A 20,569-nucleotide genomic window follows, 5' to 3' on the forward strand; every position below is an offset into this window, starting at 1 on the left:
CTTTCCACCAATTTTGGTGTCATCAGCAAATTTCGACACCCTACACTCAGTTCCCTCCTCCAGATCATCTATATAAATGGTAAATAGCTGAGGCCCCAGCACCGACCCCTGGGGCACTCCACTAGTCACCATCCGCCAATCCGAATAGCACCCATTGACTCCCACTCTCTGCCTCCTATTTGACAACCAGTCCTCTATCCACGCTAACACCCTACCCCCAACTCCATGCCCCCTTACCTTCTGCAATAACCTCTTGTGAGGTACCTTGTCAAACGCCTTCTGAAAATCAAGAAAGACCACATCCACCGGCTCTCCTCTATCGACCGCCCTAGACACATCCTCATAGAACTCCAGTAAATTTGTCAGACACGACTTCCCTTTAATGAAACCGTGCTGCATCTGCTCTATCAAGCAGTTCCCCTCAAGATGCCTCACTATTTCCTCCTTGATGACGGATTCTAACATTTTACCTACAACAGACGTTAAACTAACAGGTCTATAATTCCCCACCTTTTGCCTGGCACCCTTCTTAAACAACGGCGTAACATTAGCCGTTTTCCAATCTTCCGGCACTTCCCCGGAATCCAGCGACGTCTGGAAAATAACCACCAAGGCATCCACTATCACCTCCGCCATTTCTTTCAGGACCCTCGGATGCATTCCATCCAGTCCTGGGGACTTGTCCACAATCAGCCCCTCCAGTCTGTCGAGCACCACCTCTCTAGTAACAGTAATGTCATCAAGACCCTCCAGTCCTACCACCTTTCCATCTCTAACATCCGGCAAATTATTCACGTCCTCCTCCGTGAAGACCGAAACAAAAAAGTTATTCAAGACCTCAGCCATTTCCCCATCCCCTACCACTAAGTCCCCCTTCTCATCCTCTAAGGGACCAACGTTCACCCTAGCCAGCCTCTTCCTTTTTATACATTTATAAAAACTCTTGCTATCCTTTTTTATATTAAGCGCTAGCCCAGCTTCATAGTTTCTCCTACCCTTCTTTATCAACTTCTTTGTCAATCTTTGTTGACATTTAAACCTCTCCCAATCCTCTTCTCGCCCACTACTCTTAGCTACTCTAAACGCCTCCGCTTGTAATTTAACACTTTCCTTCACCTCCTTCGTTATCCACGGCTTATTACCTCTCCTCCTACGGTCCTTTTTGACCATCGGAATAAATTTCTGCTGAGCACCAAGAAAGATCTCCTTAAAGATCCTCCACTGCTCCTCAGCAGACCTACCTTCCAACACGCTCCCCCAGTCCACATTTGCCAATTTTTCTCTCATCCTACCGTACTCCCCTCTGTTCAAACAAAGGATGTGTGTCCGGGAACCCACTTTCTCCTCCTCCATCTGCACCAGAAACTCCACCATACAATGATCACTCTCCCCAAGAGGATCCTTCACCGCAAGTTCCCTAATTCTACCCGCCTCATTACATAGCACCAGATCCAAGATAGCTCGCTCCCTCGTCGGCTCCAACACACACTGTTCCAGGAAACTATCCCGGCAGCATTCCAAGAACTCCTCCTCGAGCCCACTGCGTCCAACATGGGTCGACCAATCAATGTGCAGATTGAAATCCCCCATAACTAAGCAGAAAGTATAGATAAAGTATACCTATTCTGAGTGCCACAGAATGGGAAGTGGGGTCCCTCAAAGATCAGTGCAGGATAACTGTTAATAATTTATATTAATGCTGGAATTAAAAGCACAATTTCTAAATTAGGAAATGTTAGTCAACATTGAGGAAGACTGTAATGAATTACAGAATCAGAAAAAAATTGGCCAACAAATTTCAACATAGCGAAGTGTAAGGTATTACATTAAGAAAACTAAGGAGGCCAACATTGAAGTGCCTGGAACTTGTATAGCACCTTAGTTGGGACACAAGTGGAGTACTGTGTGCAGTTCTGGTTGCCACGTTAGTAAAATGATATAGGTGCTTTGGATATTAAGATTTACAAGGATGATTTCAGAACTGAGGTTATAGCTATTGGGAAATGATGACTGGGGGGGGGGGTGCTTCTTTTAAAAAAGAGGAGGTTGAGGGATGAACCAGTAGAGGTCTTTAGAATGATAGGTTTTGATAGAGTTGATACAGGGTGCATTTCCACTTTTGGGAAGAGCAAACTAGAGACGTCAATATAAGACAATTACTAAGAAATCAAATAGGGAATTCACAAGAAAGTTCTTTACCCAAAGAGTGATGTGAATATAGAACTCGCTGCCACAGGGAGTGGTTGAGGTGAATGGTATTGGTGTGTTTAAAGGGAAACTGGTTAAATACATGAGGAATAGCGGTTATGATAAAGTTAGATGCAGGAGAATGGAAGGAGACTTGAGTGGAGCACAAATGCCACCATCAACTGGGTGAAATAGCTTTTTTTTTTCCAGTGCATATATACATGTGCGCGTGCCACAGAACATAAGAACATAAGAAGTAGGAGCAGGAGTAGGCCATCTAGCCCCTCAAGCCTGCTCCACCATTCAGTAAGATCATGGCTGATCTGATAGTGGGCTCAGTTCCACTCACCCAACTGCACCCCATAACCCTTAACTCCCTTATTGGTTAAAGATCTATCTAGCTGTGATTTAAACACATATAGCGAGGTATCCTCTACTGCTTCATTGGGCAGAGAATTCTAAAGATTCACTAACCTCTGGGAGAAGAAGTTCCTCCTCAACTCTGTTCTAAATTGACTCCCCCGTACTTTGGGGCTATGCCCCCTAGTTCTTGTTTCCATTCTAAGTGGAAATAACCTCGCTGCTTCCACCCTGTCTAGCCTCTTCACTATCTTATACGTCTCCATAAGATCTCCCCTCTGTCTTCTAAACTCCAATGAGTACAGGCCCAGTCTACTCGATCTCTCCTCATAAGCTAACCCCCTCAGCTCCAGAATCAACCTGGTGAACCTTCTCTGTACCCCCTTCAAAGCTAACATATCCTTTCTTAAATAAGGGGACCAAAATTGTACACAGTTCTCTAGGTGCAGCCTCACCAGTACCTTGTACAATTGCAGCACAACCTCCCTGCTTTTATACTCCATCCCTCTGGCGACAAAGGCCAACATTCCATTTGCTTTCTTGATTACCTGCTGCACCTGCAAACTGAGTCTTTGTGATTCATGCACAAGGACCCCCAGGTCCCTCTGCACAGTAGCATGTTGTAATTTTTCACCGTTTAAATAATAGTCCATTGTACTATAATTCCTTCCACAGTGGATAACCTCACACTCACCTACGTTATACTCCATCTGCCAGATCCTTGCCCACTCACTTAGCCTATCCAAATCTCCACTCACTTAGCCTATCCAAATCTCCACTCACTTAGCCTATCCAAATCTCCACTCACTTAGCCTATCCAAAGTCCTCCAAGCAAATTGCTTGGAGGACTTTGTGTCCCCCAAGCAATTTGCTTTCCCACTCATCTTTGTGTCATCTGCAAACTTTGTTACCTTACACTCCGTCCCCTCCTCCAGATCGTCTGTGTATATGGTAAACAGTTGAGGCACCAGCACCAATCCCTGCGGCATGCCACTAGTCACTGCCAACTAGAAAAGCACCCATTTATTCCGACTCTCTGCTTTCTGTGAGATAGCCAATCCTCAATCCACGCTAACACTTTACCACCAACCCTGTGTACCTTTATCTTATGCAGCAACCTTTTGTGAGGCACCTTATTGAATGCCTTCTGGAAATCTAAATACATCACATCCATTGGTTCCCCTCTGTCAACCGCACTCATTATATCTTCATAAAATTCCAGTAAATTAGTCAAACATGACTTTCCCTTCATGAATCCATGCTGCGTCTGCTTGATTGAACCATTCTTTTCCAGGTGTCCTGCTATTTCTTCCTTAATGATAGATTCCATCATTTTCCCAACTACAGATGTTAAGCTAACCGGCCTGTAGTTACCTGCCTTTTGTCTACCTCCTTTTTTAAACAGTGACATTACATTAGCTGTTTTCCAATCAACTGGCACCTCCCCAGAGTCCAGCGAATTTTGATAAATTACAACTAATGCATTTGCTATTACTTCTGCATTTTCTTTTAGAACCCTAGGATGCATTCCATCCGGACCATGGGACTTGTCCAGCTTTAGTCCCATTAGCCTACCCAGCACTACCTTTTTAGTAATAGTGATCATTTTAAGGTCCTCATCCCCTACAGTTCCATGACCGTCAGTTATTGGTATTCTATTTGTGTCCTCCACTGTGAAGACCAACACAAAAAACTTGTATAAGTCCTCGGCCATTTCCTCGTTTCCCATTGTTAAATCCCCCTTCTCATCTTCTAAGGGACCAACATTTACTTTAGCCACTCTTTCCTGTTTTATATATTTGTAAAAACTTTTACTATCAGTTTTTATATTTTGTGCTAGTTTACTTTCATAATTTATCTTTCCGTTCTTTATTGCTTTCTTAGTAGTTCTTTGTTATTTTTTAAAGCTTTCCCAATCTTCTCGTCCCCCACTAATTTTGGCTACTCTGTATGCATTGGTTTTTAATTTGATACTCTCCTTTATTTCCTTAGTTATCCATGGCTGGTTATCCCTTTTCTTACATTCCTCCTTTTTCACTGGAATATATTTTTGCTGAGTACTGTGAAAAATCTCCTTAAAAATCCTCCACTGTTCCTCAACTGTCCCACCAATTAGTCCATGTTCCCAGTCTACATTAGCCAACTCCACCCTCATCCTATTGTAATCCCCCTTGTTCACGCAGAGGACACTGGTTTGGGACTCTACTTTCTCACCCTCCAATAATAGTAGGAGGGATTACTATTTAAAGGGCAAAAAGCTGCAGCATGCTACGGTGCAGAGGGACCTGGGGGTCCTTGTGCATGAGTCGCAAAAACCCAGTCTGCAGGTGCAGCAGGTGATCAAGAAGGCGAATGTTATGCTGGCCTTTATAGCCAGGGGGATAGATATAAAAGCAGGGAGGTCTTGCTGCAACTGTACAGGGCACTGGTGAGGCCGCAGCTGGAGTACTGTGTGCAGTTTTGGTCGCTGCACTTGCGCAAGAATATTTTGGCCTTGGAGGGAGTGCAGAGGAGGTTCACTAGGCTGATACCGGAGATGAGGGGGTATGAAGAGAGACTAAATAGACTGGGTCTGTACTCGTTGGAGTTTAGAAGGATGAGGGGGGATCTTATAGAGACGTATAAGATAATGAAAGGGATGGATAGGGTAGAGGTAGAGAGATTCTTCCCGCTTAGAAAGGATAGCAGGACTAGAGGGCACAGCCTCAAGATATGGGGGGTGGAGGAGGGGGGGCAGTTTAGATCGGAGTTGAGGAGAAACTTCTTCACTCAAAGGGTGGTGAATCTCTGGAATTCTCTGCCCGTTGAAGTGGTGGAGGCTACCTCGCTAAATATATTTAAGTCACGGGTAGATAGGTTTTTGACAGACAAGGGAATTAAGGGTTATGGGGAGAGAGTGGGAAAGTGGAACTGATCCACTTCAGATCAGCCATGATCTTATTGAATGGCGGGGCAGGCTTGAAGGGCTAGATGGCCTACTCCTGCTCCTATTTCTTATGTTCTTATCTGTATTAGAAATTCAACCATATTGTGATCACTCATTCCAAGAGGATCCCTCACAAGGAGATCATTAATTTTACATGTCTCATTACACAGGACCAGATCCAAGATAGCTTGCTCCCTCGTAGGTTCTGTAACATGCTGTTCGAGGAAACTATCTCAACAGCATTCTAAGAGCTCTTCCTCAAACCCACTGTGTCCAGCTTGAGTTGACCAATCAATATGGAAGTTAAAATCCCCCATGATTATTGCTGTTCCATTTTTACATGTACCTGTTATTTGTTAGTTTATAGCCCGCCCCACCTTGAAGTTATTTGGGGACCTACAGACCATGCCCACCAGAGACTTTTTCTCCTTACTATTCCTTACCTCCACCCACATTGATTCCACATTTTGCTCCTTAGAGTAAAATGTGGAATCCCTTAAAACCTTTTAGGGTTTTAAGTTCTATTAAATAAGTGAAAAGGCCTACTGACTTGTTCAACAACTTACCAAGCCATGTATTTATTCGCATCACATGCATGTTGTCTCCCAAGCTCCCAGTAGTCAGTGACCATTGACCCCACCTGGCCAGTGTGGAAAGTTTGGGGAATTGCACTTGTCTGCACAACTTCCATCTCAAGTGTTTCTCTGTAGCTTTAATGGCCTGAAGTGAACATTGTTTTTCAGTTACCAAAGCATGTCCAGTTTCAGTATGGCTGCCTTAGACTTAGACTCGATCACTGCCAATCTTCATCTGATTACGTTAGCGGTACATTAAAGCTCTCAAAAACCTTGTCTGAAAACCGGCAAGATCCAAAATCTGGCATGGATTCTGTCCTCCGTGGCCAGTTTTGAGGCACTATATCTGTACTTTATATAAATAGATAACAGTAACTGATGCATTAAAAATCTTGCCAGAACATTATTTGAAGTTGTGATATTCATGTCCAATGGCTTTGTAGCTTATTGCAAGGATCCTAATAGCAGCAAAAGAATTCTGGCAGCTAGGTACTTAAAAAGAGCCAGCATCCAAAAAGGAAATTAGCAGCTAATCTTTTTACTGCTGGGAAGTGATTTTCTCTTATAACTGATTTTTTCTGTATTTCTGCCTCAATTTGGAAGATTACTTTGTTTTAACATTAGGTCAGCACCCTGCTTAACAACCTCATAGCCTCCATCACAAGCATTATCTATGTTTCACCTCTATGCTATGTCTGGATCCACTCTACCTTAGTACCTGAGGGGCAACACAGTGGCACAATGGTTAGCACTGCAGCTTCACAGCGCCAGGGACTCAGGTTCGATTCCCGGCTTGGGTCACTGTGCACAGTCTGCACGCTGTCCCTGTGTCTGCATGGGTTTCCTTCGGGTACTCTGATTTCCTCCCACAACCCAAAAGCCATGCTGGTTAGGTGCATTGGCCATGCTAAATTCTCCCTCCGTGTACCCAAACAGGCGCCAGAGCATGGTGACTTGGGGGTTTTCACAGTAACTTCGTTGCAGTGTTAATGTAAGCCTACTTGTGACAATAATAAATAAGCTAAATTTAAACTTTAATCTCCATCTGCTGCTGAACACTCATTTGTGCCTTTGTTACCTCAAGAAACAACTTTTCCAAGGTTCTCCGGTTCTCCTCCCATGCTGCACCTTCCATTATGTTTAGATCACCCAAAACACATGCTCCACATTCTGTCACAGTCACATTTCACCCATCTGTACTGACCTATATTGGCTTACAGTCTTCCATTTAACATTTCTCGGACTCCTGTTCAAACCAAGTCATGAACAGGTCCCTCCTCACCAAATCCTAGGAGAATTACATGGGCGGCATGTTTGCACAGTGGTTAGCACTGCCGCTCACAGCGCCAGGGACCCAGGTTCGATTCCCGGTTTGGGTCCCTGTCTGTCCAGAGTCTGCACGTTCTCCTTGTGTCTGCGTGGGTTTCCTCCGCATGCTCCGGTTTTCCTTCCATAGTCTGAAAGACATGCTGGTTAGACACATTGACCCAACAGGCGTCGAAGTGTGGCAACTAGAGGAATTTTGCAGTAACTTCATTGGCGTATTAATGTGAGCCTTACTTGTGACAAATAAATAAAGTTTACTTTAGTTCAGCATATACCTCAATCCCATCCTGCCTCTTCTCCCCATCATTGATAGCTGCATCTTGGGGTGCTGAGCTCTGGAATTCCTTTCCCACACCTGTTTACCTTTCAGAGCTTCCATTAAACTCACCTTCTTTATCTCCGTATTGATTTTTGTCTGTTTGATTCTGGAAAGTGCCTTGGGCACTATGGCGTGATAAAAGATCCAATAAAAATGTAAGTTGTTTTTGCATACATTTAGCAACTGTTTTTCCATGTTTTATTGTAGAATTTGACAACAAAGAATGGGATGCAGACTGTATATTCTGTTACTTATTGGGTGTTAACAAGAGTCAGTGTTATTCGTGAATTGTGAGGCCTTTGTTTTTACACTGTGCTGCAAAGATCAAGCTTGTGAGGATCCGGAGACCAACTCATTGAGAACTTGTTTTGGGGTTAATCAGTTGAAGTGGCTTTTGCTTGTATTGGGTAGGTTGAGAAGCAAGGGATTAGTACAGATGCAGCAAGTATCAGGGTGTGACATGAGTACTTCAGCACTGTGGATCAAATGGTAAAGCTGTGTTTGGAATCAGAACATAAAATGAAATAGTTAAAATATGCAGATAGACCCTTGTGGCTCGCTATGCTTATCCAGTGAATAGCTGAACTATACAGATCAGGAAGGTTGTTCTCTGGTTTACACTGTTGGCTGATCTATCCTTTTGTGGCCCAAGTTAGGTGATGCAAATGTCCAGCTAGTGTTTAAAGAAAACAAAGGTAGCAGAATGGATCCAGATTGCAGTCCCTTTGTAATCACAACAATCAGCATTTTGCTCAATTTAAATACATTTCATAAAATTAAAATTATAAATATTATCCTTCACAATTTGAACATGCACGATTTTTGATTTTGTTTTTCCAATGAACTGCCCTTCCTTATGACTTCCAAACTGCTGGGCAATGTGTCAGGTTTTACAATAACTAGATGTTGAATTCTACATTTCAATGTGGTCACTAACAGTTAGAATTGAAAAATTTCCAGTTTGTGGAATAACAGTACAAAACTATACAAACATCAAATTGACTGAGGTCTCTACAGATCCAGTGTGGATTTAAGCACTGGCTGCTATGCTTGCAATATGCAACTCATTCATGTTTCATTAACTCGTCCAAAGTCAACATTGATTTCTTGTTCACGTAGTCATAGAAACCCTACAGTATAGAAAGAGGCCATTCGGCCCATTGAGTCTGTACCGAACACAATCCCACCCAGGCCCTATCCCCTTATCCCTATATATTTTACCCATCCCTTAGCCCTCTAACCTATACATCTCAGGACACTAAGGGGCAATTTAGCATGACCAATCAACCTAACCTGCACATCTTTGGACTGTGGGAAGAAACCAGAGCACCCAGAGGAAACCCATGCAGACACGAGGAGGATGTGCAAACTCCACACAGACAGTGACCCAAACCGGGAATCGAGCCCAGTCCCTGGAGCTGTGAAGCAGCAGTGCTAACCACTGTGCTACCGTGCAGCCCATGCGGGGATATTGATACAATTTTGCTTTAGAAATGTGTATAGTTTAAAAATTTACTTTTGAAATCTATGTACGTTTAAAAAAACAGCAAACTTAAGTTTTAGGTTCAAACCCTACTCCCGCATGTGAACATATAATCCAGGCTGATAGTCAATGCAGTGTGATTGAGTGCTGCAGTGTAGGAAATATCATCCTTTTGTTCGCTTTTTGATCAATCTTAAATTGTCTATACTTGCTCAGGTGGAAGGAGAAGATCCTATGACAATATTTGATGAGTAGGGAATTCACTCATGTCCTTGTTGATATTTACCTTACAACCTGCACTACCAAGACCAATTTACTGTCATTCATTTCATTGCTTTTTGTGAGATCTTTGTGGGTAAAATAGGCTGTTGTGTTTGCTAGTATGACAAGAGTAATAACACTTCTAAAGTACATTATTGAACTTCAAGTGCTTTGAGGGCATGAAAGTTTTTTCTTTCTTTAATAGTTGCAACAAAAGTTATTTTGAAATATTTAAAATTGACTCTGCTAATAAGAATTGGTTTGAAATGTAAACTAGTCTATACAGTAAATGAATTCAAGACGAGAAGTTTGAACAAGCTCCTCATAAATTGTATTTTAAAACTTTAGGAACAAGAGCTTAAAAAATACATATCCTTTCAAAACAATGTACCTTGAGACAAGAAACATAAAGACTCTTAATTTGCAACAACTAGGTTGCTGTACTTTTCAGATGGCATTGAATGGTTCTGATATAATAGAGAACACACATGAAGGTTTTTCTAATCAAATGACTGCACCAAATATTAGAAGCAGAATCTTGTAATGTCTTCTCATTAGCTGAATGTAAATTTTAAAAGATATATTAGAGCATTCACCAGGTCCTAATCTATTCTATGTAATTTAGTTTATGCTGTTGAAGATGAGCAAGTGCCAATGAGTCTGCAAAATGATGTCATGATGCAGCAAAGATACTGCAGTAAAATTCCTCACCGCTCATGAATGATAGTTGATTACTGTTCAGTAACCTATGCAGTATAAGTATTCTTTATACTGGACTAGAGTAATTGTGCAAATATGTTGTAGCAGAGCCCAAAACCTGTTGGTGCAATAGAAGATATGTTGCTAAATCGGTGCGTTTAGATGTTTTTATCCTGCCATTTTGTAATATTGAACAATATTAAAGTAAAAGGGTGGGGTCCATGACACCAGAAGCCTCAAATGGTAGATTTGTGCTTTACTAGTTAGGTGATAGCTACTGAGCGCTTAGAAAGGGAAGTTTTGGAGAAGAGAGTCCCAATTTCAGTGAAGGGAGTTGAAAATCCAATTAAAAAGGCATTTCCAAAGTTATTTTTTGTATTTTCACCTTAAGACATTTGTATGAACAAAATGTAAGTTTTTTTATTTGCATTAAAATTGCAAGCCTTGACCTACTTGAGGCTATGGGAATAGGGCCTGGGTAGGATGTTCTGTCAAAGAGTCGGTGCAGACTCAACGGGCCAAATGGCCTCCTTCTACACTGTAGGGATTCTATACTTGAGAGTGAAGTTTAAGATTTCACTGATGTGTTGCACTACATAGTGTATTCAGTTGTGTGTGATTTCTGTCGCTTTAAAAAAACTTTGGCCAAGTTCAAGAAGATTGCATTAACCAAATTGGCAAACTCATAGATTTCAGTAAATTTGCTAGCTCATTCCTGAACTCTGGAAAATTATTTTGCCTCAGTCATTCCAAGATTGACGAAATTACATAACTAATGGAAGATGTACTCAACTTTTGTAGTTTACGTTACATTTCTGATAGAATTTGCAAAAATGTACAGAATCCTTTACTCGTATTTCTGTAGCTTACAGAATAGTTTTTAGTGCAACGTTTGGGGCTCTTGTTTAATAGAAATCCAATTATTCCAGGACAGTCATGTCAAAAGAAGTTTTATGAGGGGGAAAATTCACTAATGCTTTGGCTTTGGCCTTGTTGAAAGAAGCACCAAGATAAATGCTGAAGTGAAATACTGCAAACCCTGGAAATCTGAAATATAAACAGAAAATTCCAGAAATACTGAGCATACCTGGCAGCATCTCTGGAGGTAGGAATTGAGTTCATTTCAGGATGCTGTTTGCCTGTGTAACCAGTGTTATACTCAATCAGGTGAAGTGCTTTAAAATACAAAAACAGAAAATGCTGGAAATTCTCAGCAAGTCTTGACAGCACTTTGTGGAGAGAGTATCCTGGGCTCTATTCTCTTTCAACAGGCATTGTCAGACCTGCTGAGATCTTCCGGCGTTTTCTGTTTTTGTTTCAGATTCCAGCATCCACAGTATTTTGCTTTTATCTAAGTGCTTCAAGATGTTTTGACTTCAGGTATTGTATGAATTAACTATTTTAAATAATCTTGTTGCTCTTCTCTGTATCTTCAGCATATCTGTATTCTAGCTATGGCTTCAATGGTGATATATACAAGGTTAGATGAACTTAATTTGACTTCTTTGCCTTCAGACTGTATTCTGACATTATGATGAACTGTGTTGCTTAATTATCTGAGTTGACTGGAAATCTTTGGTGAATGATAAGCAATCACAGCTCAGCTCTTTATCTTTATAGAAAACACTTATTTGACAGCATACATTACATTTGTCAAATAGCCCTTTCTAAAAGAAGGAGGGACTTCTCGTGTCCGAACTGACATTTTCTCCTCAGCCAGTGGTGTCAGTAAGCAGCTTATCTGGTCATTCAATTTGCTGTACGCAAAACAGCTATTGCACTTCAGAATAGAGTGCTATGAGAGGAACTTAAAATGTTTCAGATGTTATGGTGTGCTATGTAAATACAAGTCATTCAAGAGCTATCATCAATTATCATGACTACCAACAACGTGACATACCTGTTAACACCGTTATTTACCCTGATTCCATACAGTTCAGAATGTGGTCTCCAGAAAAAGGAAATTAAAATCAATAATGATACTTCTGAGTGTTTTTTGCACATCAAATAGACATCATGTGAACATTTTGCAAGTTACTAAAATTCTAGTAATAACACAAAGGGGGGTGGCTACTTTTTTCCAAAATCTAAATGATGATGTTCTAAACTCAGGCTCCGTCAAGGAGTTTTTTGTAATAGCGGGAAAAAAAGCATGTGCTATAGAACAGGTGCATCAAAAATATCACTGAATGTCTTTGTTGCAGGATATAGCTGCAATATGACTGTAACCACAGCCTTTCCGTTCTCTGTCTAATGCCTCCTAGCCCTTTCTTGCAATATGCTGTACCAGCATTGGTATTCCAGTCAAACTTTACAGCAGAAACTCTAACAAATTAATACTGACATCATAAGGAAGTGCCAGTCTGGACATGCAATTTAATATTGTGCCAATGTTTGTATAACTAGGCTTTCTCTTTTTATTAAAAACATTGTTCTCAATCCATCTTGATTGTTCAGGCTAAGTCCAATCAGACTAATTGTTATCAGTAACTATATCCACCTTAACAGATGTGTATAATATGGTTTGTAACCATCTTCTTAAATTTATTCATGAGATGTGGGTGCCACTGGCAAAGCCAACATTTATTGCCTCAACCAAATTATGCTCAAGAAACTGATGGTGAATCACCTTGAATTGTTGAAGCCTGTGTAGTGATGGAACACCCATACTGCTGTTTCAGCTAAAGCTCCAAGCGACGATGAAGGAACGGAAATATTTTCCAAGCCTGGTTGGTTTGGCATTGGAGGAGAACTTGAAGGTGGCAGTGTTCCTATGTGCCTCTTGTCCCTTTTCTTTATAGGTGATAGTTCATAAGTTTGGAAGTTAATGTCGAATATGCCTTTGCTGCATTCAGTGAGAATGGCAACACAAGTTTTACCTCAGTCAAAATGTCCTTATTGTGCATATCTGCTTCTCCGCAAAAAATTGAGTCAATTGCCTGATGTGGGACTGGAATCTTCCATAGATCAGAGCAGACAAAAGTGAGCAGTTAGATTTTTGATTACAATTTGTCAGCTCTCATGGTCATTTGTTGTATTTATTGCTGGTTGCCCAAAAATTTACTATTTATTGACTTCAATCAATTTGAGCTTATTTCCTCAGGATTGCTAGACTAGTATCATAACTGCTAGACTACTGTATCTTTTTGTGTACAAGTGGAGTTAATTATATTTGTAAAAGAATTTTAAGGGAAAATCAATGCATCTGAGTGGCTAAGCATCTGTGGGCAGTGACTCTGTTGCTAACAAAGGTTAGCAACTGTTGCTTCCTTGCTTCGGTCAGGTTATGAGTTATTTTTATTGTGCTAGTGTATTAACAAATGTTATAGTCACACAGTAAAGAAGAAAAAATCCTGTTCAGTGGGTCACAGCTAGTCTTCTATCTGTATTTTATCAGCAATCTTGCACTTTTTGTTTTAAATCTTCCAGGAAGATGAGAAGTTCCTAACAGAACTTTTTGCACAGTTAACGGACGATGCCACCGATGATGATAAGAGACAGGAACTGGTAAGTGTGGGAATGTCTGAGACTTTATATGTGCTACTGGAGGTATGTGCAGGGGTTGAACAGAGCCATTTTGGGATGGTTCATAGCTAAAATGTAATTGGGTGAATAATATATAGGATCAGATCTGTTGGTGTCCGTTGGTACACAGTCTTTGGAAGTAACTATTTTCTGCAAATCAGTGTGCTTTTACTATAAGAGGGTCTCATTTGTGTTTCTGGAGTATCACATGATCTAGCTCTACATACATAAATACTCTGAACATGTGAATTTGTATTTTGTACACTTGTTTAAAGAGAAATTGTAAAGAATAGTAGTTTGAATAAATTGTTCCAGTGCAGCCTTTGAGCCAGTTTGATGTTCTATTTACTGCTGAGCTTCCCTTCCTAGCTTACATGGCTGTTGGATGTGGAAGAAGTTGGACCAAAAGGAAGGAAATGCTATTAGGAGGCATAGCAACACCAGAACTCATTGGATAAGCATGAGCAAAGGAACCCTAATCAAAGCATGCTGCAGATCATAAAACTCTTTTTCCTGTCTTGTGGCAAAGCACTGGGAATGTTACATTTGAGCTGGAGCCTTCCAGCACTTCATGCCGGCAGGATCTTCTGGTTCCACTGAGAGTGCACCCCTGCCACAGGTTTTCTGACATCAAGGGGTACATTCAACGCAAAAGCCCATTTGACAATGGCAAGACCAAAATATTTGGTTGTGTGGAAAATTTTGCCCTTGGAAGTCGTGCTATATATAGGGATCTGTAGACACCATGCCATGTCTTTCCACTTGTGAAGTATGTAGGGAGTATTATTAATAGCAATGGAATTGCGATTGTAATGCTCAAAACAAACTTGGTAACTGCCATCAGTCAAGTGGTTGGGTGGAATGAATGATACTAGTAGTCTGATTGATCCCCAAAATGTAATTTTGCTTTTGTTACAGGTGAATTTTCTGAAAGAATTTTGTGCATTTTCTCAAACTTTGCAACCTCAGAACAGGGACTCTTTCTTCAAAACGTTATCAAATATGGGTATACTGCCAGCTCTTGAGGTCATTTTGGTAAGTTGTTAATTGCAAATTGTGGAAAGTGCAATTCCAAACGGAACAGATACCCTCCCGTATCTCGTCAAAAGTTTTCACGTCAGTCTGATAGTGAGCATCAGGCAACTGTTTGGCCCTCACCTAACATCCACATGTTTTAAGTGGGACTTAGTGGATGGGAATGAGAAATCTGATTATCCTCCCTCCCCCCGCTCCAGCCCAGCAGTACCGAGGCCAATTATTGTAGACCCAAGCTGTTATTACACAAAAGGATTCAGTTGAATCCTTCCTGATTGTTCCTTTGTAACTCCCCATCTTCAATGCTGCGGTCATCCGTTGGGAAAGTCTTTAACCAAGAAATCACACGGTTTATTTGATCATACACTGTGACCAAATGCTTGTCTGCTTTTAATTTAAAATAATCGAGAATTTTCGTTCATCCATTTAGACCAAGTGACATTAGCATTTCACACCACACTCCTAATCGGAAGTGTGCTAAGGATGTTTATGTTGATGGTGCATGTGTTATTCTTCTGGTTTGGAATAGAGGGATGGATTATATGCATTCTGTTTATGTTGCTACTTTAAAGTTCTATTTTCATCTCTCAAATGCAGAGCACCTTAAAATAGTTGAGCTGTTTTACTTTACATGAATGAAACACTGCCATACCATATGTGGGGAGAGAGGGAGGCGCATGTAGAGGAGTATTTATAATGCAGACTGTCTTCTACTTACTACAAGTATATATTTAGTCTGTTTTATGGAAATGAGTGGTTAGGAGGGAGCAATCAGTCTCCAGAAATAGCCTGGAATGTGTCTGTTGGGCACAGAGGAGAGCCACAGGCATTAAAACTATAGCTGAAGAAGGGCTAAAGGCAGCACCATTGGTCCTGCTGCTTATACATTTTGGTTACCTTCCCTCTGCTGGCCTGACCCTTATCCTCGCTTTAGGCCTGAAAGAACCTAGTGTGAAGTAGAGCGTAGGTCTTTCTGGACATTTGTGAGTGTAATATTTATACAAAAAAGTTTCACAGACATCAGTTTTAACATGACAGCAGCTGCAAGGAATTCAAACTGAGTTCTGTTATTTTGCAATTAGGATCAATGCCAGATTGGCTATCACACTGTTTTCTAGATTCAAAACAAATTCATTCTTTTTAAATCATGGGGCAAAACTATGTTAGTCTCCTGTCTTGCATGAAATCTAAAGTCCTGTGAGTTGCAACCCCACAGTTACCTCCATCAAGTGACACACAAGCATCCCTTTCATTCCCATTTGTGAGTCTTCTGATATTGAATGTTTCAGTCATGGTGAATGCTAGGCTTTGCCTCTGATTGGGATCAAGAATCACAAAAGGTGCCAAGCAATGAACGTTTAGAGTCAGGCACGCTTGGGGTTGTGAGACTACAAATCAAATTGTAAGCCTGGTTCCCACACAAACTCGGGAGGATTGCCTTTCTGTTCCCTTCCTCCTCCTCTGTTCCGATGGTATGAAGGTAAAAGCCCTATGTATTGTGTACAGCCTTCCAAGGAGGCATCAAAAGGATCTATTCATCCAAATAGGAGAATTTTTCTAATCAGTCTTGCCTCAATTTCAATGGAAACCGTACACTCTCAGTCCGACACTTGCTTTTATCCTCATTGCCAATGTAATAATTCTTGCTCACCAATTAAAGAAAGACCAAGAGCATGTTTATTTAAAGGTAAAATCTGTACAGAAGCTTACAGCATCTTGGTTGCAACCACGTCCCGAGATGGTTCTGAAACAGAAACCCCTGCTTGCTGGGATGAACCCTCAACCAAGTCCCTGATTGGTTCCCTGAGTCATGTGACCCTTAAAGGGACTGTCAACATGCATGGGCAATTAGGGATGGGCAATAAAATGCTGGCCTAGCCAGTGATGCCCGCATCTCAAGAAGTATTTCTTGAAAAAGGGCAACTTGCTGCTTCCTTTGGCATTTGACTGGCAACAGGAGGAGACTTTGCCATGTCAGAAGATGAGAAGTAACCTTTGATGTCTTGGGGTGGGGCTTCCTTTATGGCCGCCCCTTAACTACAACAGCACCAGTGGAGCGAATACCTCCCCTTTTCCCTCCACCACACCACCATAGATCCACCCACTATCACAGATTGCCTGCTTGGCACTATCAAACTAAGTTTTCATAAAACATATCTTTATCAGTGCCTCGACAAGCACTGATCCTTGGATTCAATATTTCCCACCCATGAACCCTCAGAATCACTGAATCCTGAAGGAATTACAACATTTTATTTGTAACTGATTCAGTTTGGATAATTTGAATTGTGCCCAAAAACGTTAATTGTATTTATTTAATTGATTTAATTAATGGAGGCACTGGTACCACCTTCTTCCTGCAGCCAGGGAAGTGGCCAATGGCGCTGCAAGGGCTGGCAGCTCAGGGCGTATGGGCAGCAGTCCGTAGGTGGACAGTGGTGCTGGTGGCAGCCAACTGACCCTAGTGAAATGTCATGAGTCTCACTGTCCTTCTGTGGTTGGTTTCTCCTTTCAGTCCTGCCCTGCCCTTTGATAAAATTCTGGACTACAAGGCACAGTGTATGGAGGGGAAGAAGCTTCAGAGAAAGGAAATTTAAATATTTTTTCATATGGGTGATGAAACTTGATGTACGCCTTCAAAGGGTAATGGAATAACAACCTGTGGCAGTCTTTGTATTCTGGCAGGGAACAAAATTAGCGATGCAAATTCCTGAATCAGCATTAGGAACCAGACTGATCCATATAGTCTACTCTTCATCTCCAATCCTCTTCCCTTTTTGAAAACAATACTGTATTTAATATGGAGTAATAGTATCAATGGTTTCAGTGGAATCATTTGACTGAAATCTCACTTCTTTCTTTCCAAATCTAGCTATTGTGTGATAACACTATACCATTCTATTGATTTTTCAGGGTATGGATGACATTCAGGTGCGAAGTGCAGCTACTGATATATTTTCCTATTTGGTCGAGTACAATCCATCTATGGTACGAGAATTTGTCATGCAGGAAGCGCAACAAAATGACGATGTAAGTACTTGAAAGCTGGTTTTCTTAAATGTTTGAACTTTGCCATGGCATGGTTGGTTTTGCTTAATGCAAGCTGGTTGGATGAATGGGATATGCATGCTGCTGCATTGTTACCGATCCATAATTTCCTTTGAACAAGTGGCGGTAAACCTTGAGATGCTGCAGTCCACACAGAGTAGGTATGTGTCCTGTGCTGTGAGGGAGTAAATGCCAAGATTTTCACACAGCAAAGAAACAGCACAGCAATATATTTCTGTATCGGGATGGTGCGTAGCTTGGCGGTGAATATGCAGGTGGTGTTGTCCCCATTACTTCCCCTACTATGTAGTAGAGTTTGCAAATTAGAAAGGTGCTAAAAGAGGAGTCTTGGTGAGTCTCTGCAGTGTGTCATGAAGATAGTACATGCTGCTGTCACTGTGCCAGTGTTAGAAGGGTGAATGTTTAAGGTGGATGTGGTAAATGATGGTTGTGTTACTATATATTGTAAATGAAATCACAGCATTGGTGTGAAGGTGTGTGATTAATCTGAGTCAGAAGGTCAGATGTGGGGAATGGTGGGCCTAGGTATCATGTTCTTTCAAAGTCAATGCAGACTCGATGGGCCATATGGCCGCCTCCTGCCCTGTAGGGATTCTGTAATTGTGGCCCAGTCTTGACCCTTCAGGAGGAAGTAAAAGATACATTATCAAAAAGGAACAAAGGAGTTCTTAAATCCTGGCCAATTATTTTATCCTTCAACCCAACATGCAGAATGTCTAAACATCGCTCTTTGTGGGACCTTGCTGTACACAAATTGGTTGCTCTGATACCCTCTTTATAATAATGACTATATTTTAAAAGTGATTCGTTGGCTGCCAGATACTTTAGAATGCTTTGAGATTGGGAAAGATGCTCTTTCAATGCAAGTGCTCGTTTTTATAAAACGTTAGTTGGAATCACATTGGATGACATTGTTGGATGCTAGAACATGTGAAAGAGTGCTGTGTGGTGTGAGGTAATATGATATAGGAAATGAAAAGTTAGGGATATTTTCATTGAAACTGATATTAAGGGTTTTTTTATAGCAATGTTTAAAATTGTGAAAGCTTGGGACAAAGTAACGAACATAAAACTCACAGGGATTAAGGAACTTAGAATAAGGGGATATGCATATAAAATTGAGTGTGGAATATAGGCAAAACAGGAAATGTTTTACACAAGGTGATGAGATTGTGGAATGTAGAATCAGCTACTAATTGAAGCAGAGACCATGTAAGCATTTAATAGTTAAAGGAAATGGGGATAGAAGGAATGGAAATGTGTGATTGTGATTGCTCTTCTTGGAGGGCAAACACCAACATGGACTGTTTGGGCTGAATAGCCTGCCTTTTGCTGTAAATTCCATGTAATTCTATTTTCAAATATTATTGCTTTAAATATGTACAATTTGGTATACTTTGTATTCATTAAGGTTAGGGATGTTTGTGTTGTGGAATGAGATAGCATCCATTCAAATACATTAAGCCATCCTGAATTCTAGGTTAAATAAGGACTGTGTTTTGCACACCATGTTGAGCCATTTTCGAGTACTGTTCTACATTACCTGCTGACTTCCCAATTGAACTAAATTGGAGTTACTCATGTTTGCTGAATTATTGTGCAGCTGAACATCTCTCTCAGCTTCACACTGTGAAGTTTTTTTGAATGCACTGATTGTTATGTAGTCAAAAGCAAGACTCCACTGGCAAAGATTGAGTGGCCACTCAAATCCGTGTTTTGGTGTTTTTCTGTCTTTTGTTGGCTTGGGCACCAGGAGAACTCTGCTTATTTTCAAATACTCTCCATGCAACTTTTAACATCTCATCTGAACAGGTAGGAAGAACCTGGTTTAGCTCCCCACCTGAATGGTATAGTTTCTGACAATGTGTTGCTCACTTAGTGTTTGAGCTTTGAACCAACAGCTTTCTTTTCTGAATTGATCCAAGATAGCAACTTTCAAGCTTGTTGAGATCCACCAGACTGACAATTTAATGAGGCAGGACTTAATGCTAATGAACCTGTTCCATATAGAAGTTTATACTCAGTGCATTTATGATATATCATATCTTATTTATTACATCTTGCATATAAAATGGAATACCAAAATTGCAGTATGGATAGAGGTTTGATTCCTCCAAAAGTGCCAGAAAATGGGAGTGGTACGACAGCACAGTGGTTAGCACTGCTGCCTCACAGTGCCAGGGAACTGGGTTTGATTCCTGGCTTGGGTCACTGTCTGTCTGGAGTTTGCACATTCTCCCTGTGTCTGCGTGGGTTTTCTCCAGGTGCTCCAGTTTCCTCCCACATTCCAAAGACGCGCTGGTTAGGTGCATTGGCCTTCAGTATACCCGAACAGGCTCCAGAATGTGGCGACTAGGGGATTTTCACAGTAACTTCATTGCAATATTAATGTAAGCCTACTTGTGACTAATAAATAAAAACTTAAATGTTTACATTTGCCACAAATCTGCATCCGGTTTTACATGTCACTGGAATCTCCACTTATCCTTCAGTGTCAAATCAGTCAGTAGGTCTCATCTCTTGAGATCAAAATAAAAACAATTACAATTCTTTAAAGTTACAGGGCCATTAAGTCTGAAATAAAATACTGATATCAGTGATGGTTTCTGTGAAACTACCATATTGTTTTAAATTCCATCACTAATATCCTTTAGGGAAGGAGTTTACTTACTGATTGCATGATAATACTTTTTTTAGTACAGTGTTAAGCATGATAATTTGGCACAAATTCCTAAGAACCAAAATACATGAAGCAAACCTGCTAAAGTAGTTGTTCATAAGAGACTGTTGCTGTACTTCTGGGG

General features: G+C 40.9%; 1 protein-coding gene across 3 annotated transcripts in view; it reads left to right on the forward strand.

Annotated features, from left to right (window-relative positions):
• Nucleotides 1-20,569, forward strand: part of LOC145352398 (serine/threonine-protein phosphatase 4 regulatory subunit 3A) — a 111,175-nt gene that overhangs the window by 58,323 nt on the left and 32,283 nt on the right. For all 3 annotated transcript variants that reach the window (XM_080202192.1, XM_080202190.1, XM_080202191.1), the window contains exons 5-7: nt 13,566-13,643; nt 14,580-14,696; nt 17,610-17,726. In XM_080202192.1, the coding sequence (XP_080058318.1) occupies nt 13,566-13,643; nt 14,580-14,696; nt 17,610-17,726 (312 nt within the window). The remainder of the gene's footprint in view (nt 1-13,565; nt 13,644-14,579; nt 14,697-17,609; nt 17,727-20,569) is intronic.

This window comes from Carcharhinus amblyrhynchos, chromosome 14, assembly GCF_965287045.1.
Source record: "Carcharhinus amblyrhynchos chromosome 14, sCarAmb.v2.hapA, whole genome shotgun sequence".
NCBI lineage: Eukaryota > Metazoa > Chordata > Chondrichthyes > Carcharhiniformes > Carcharhinidae > Carcharhinus > Carcharhinus amblyrhynchos.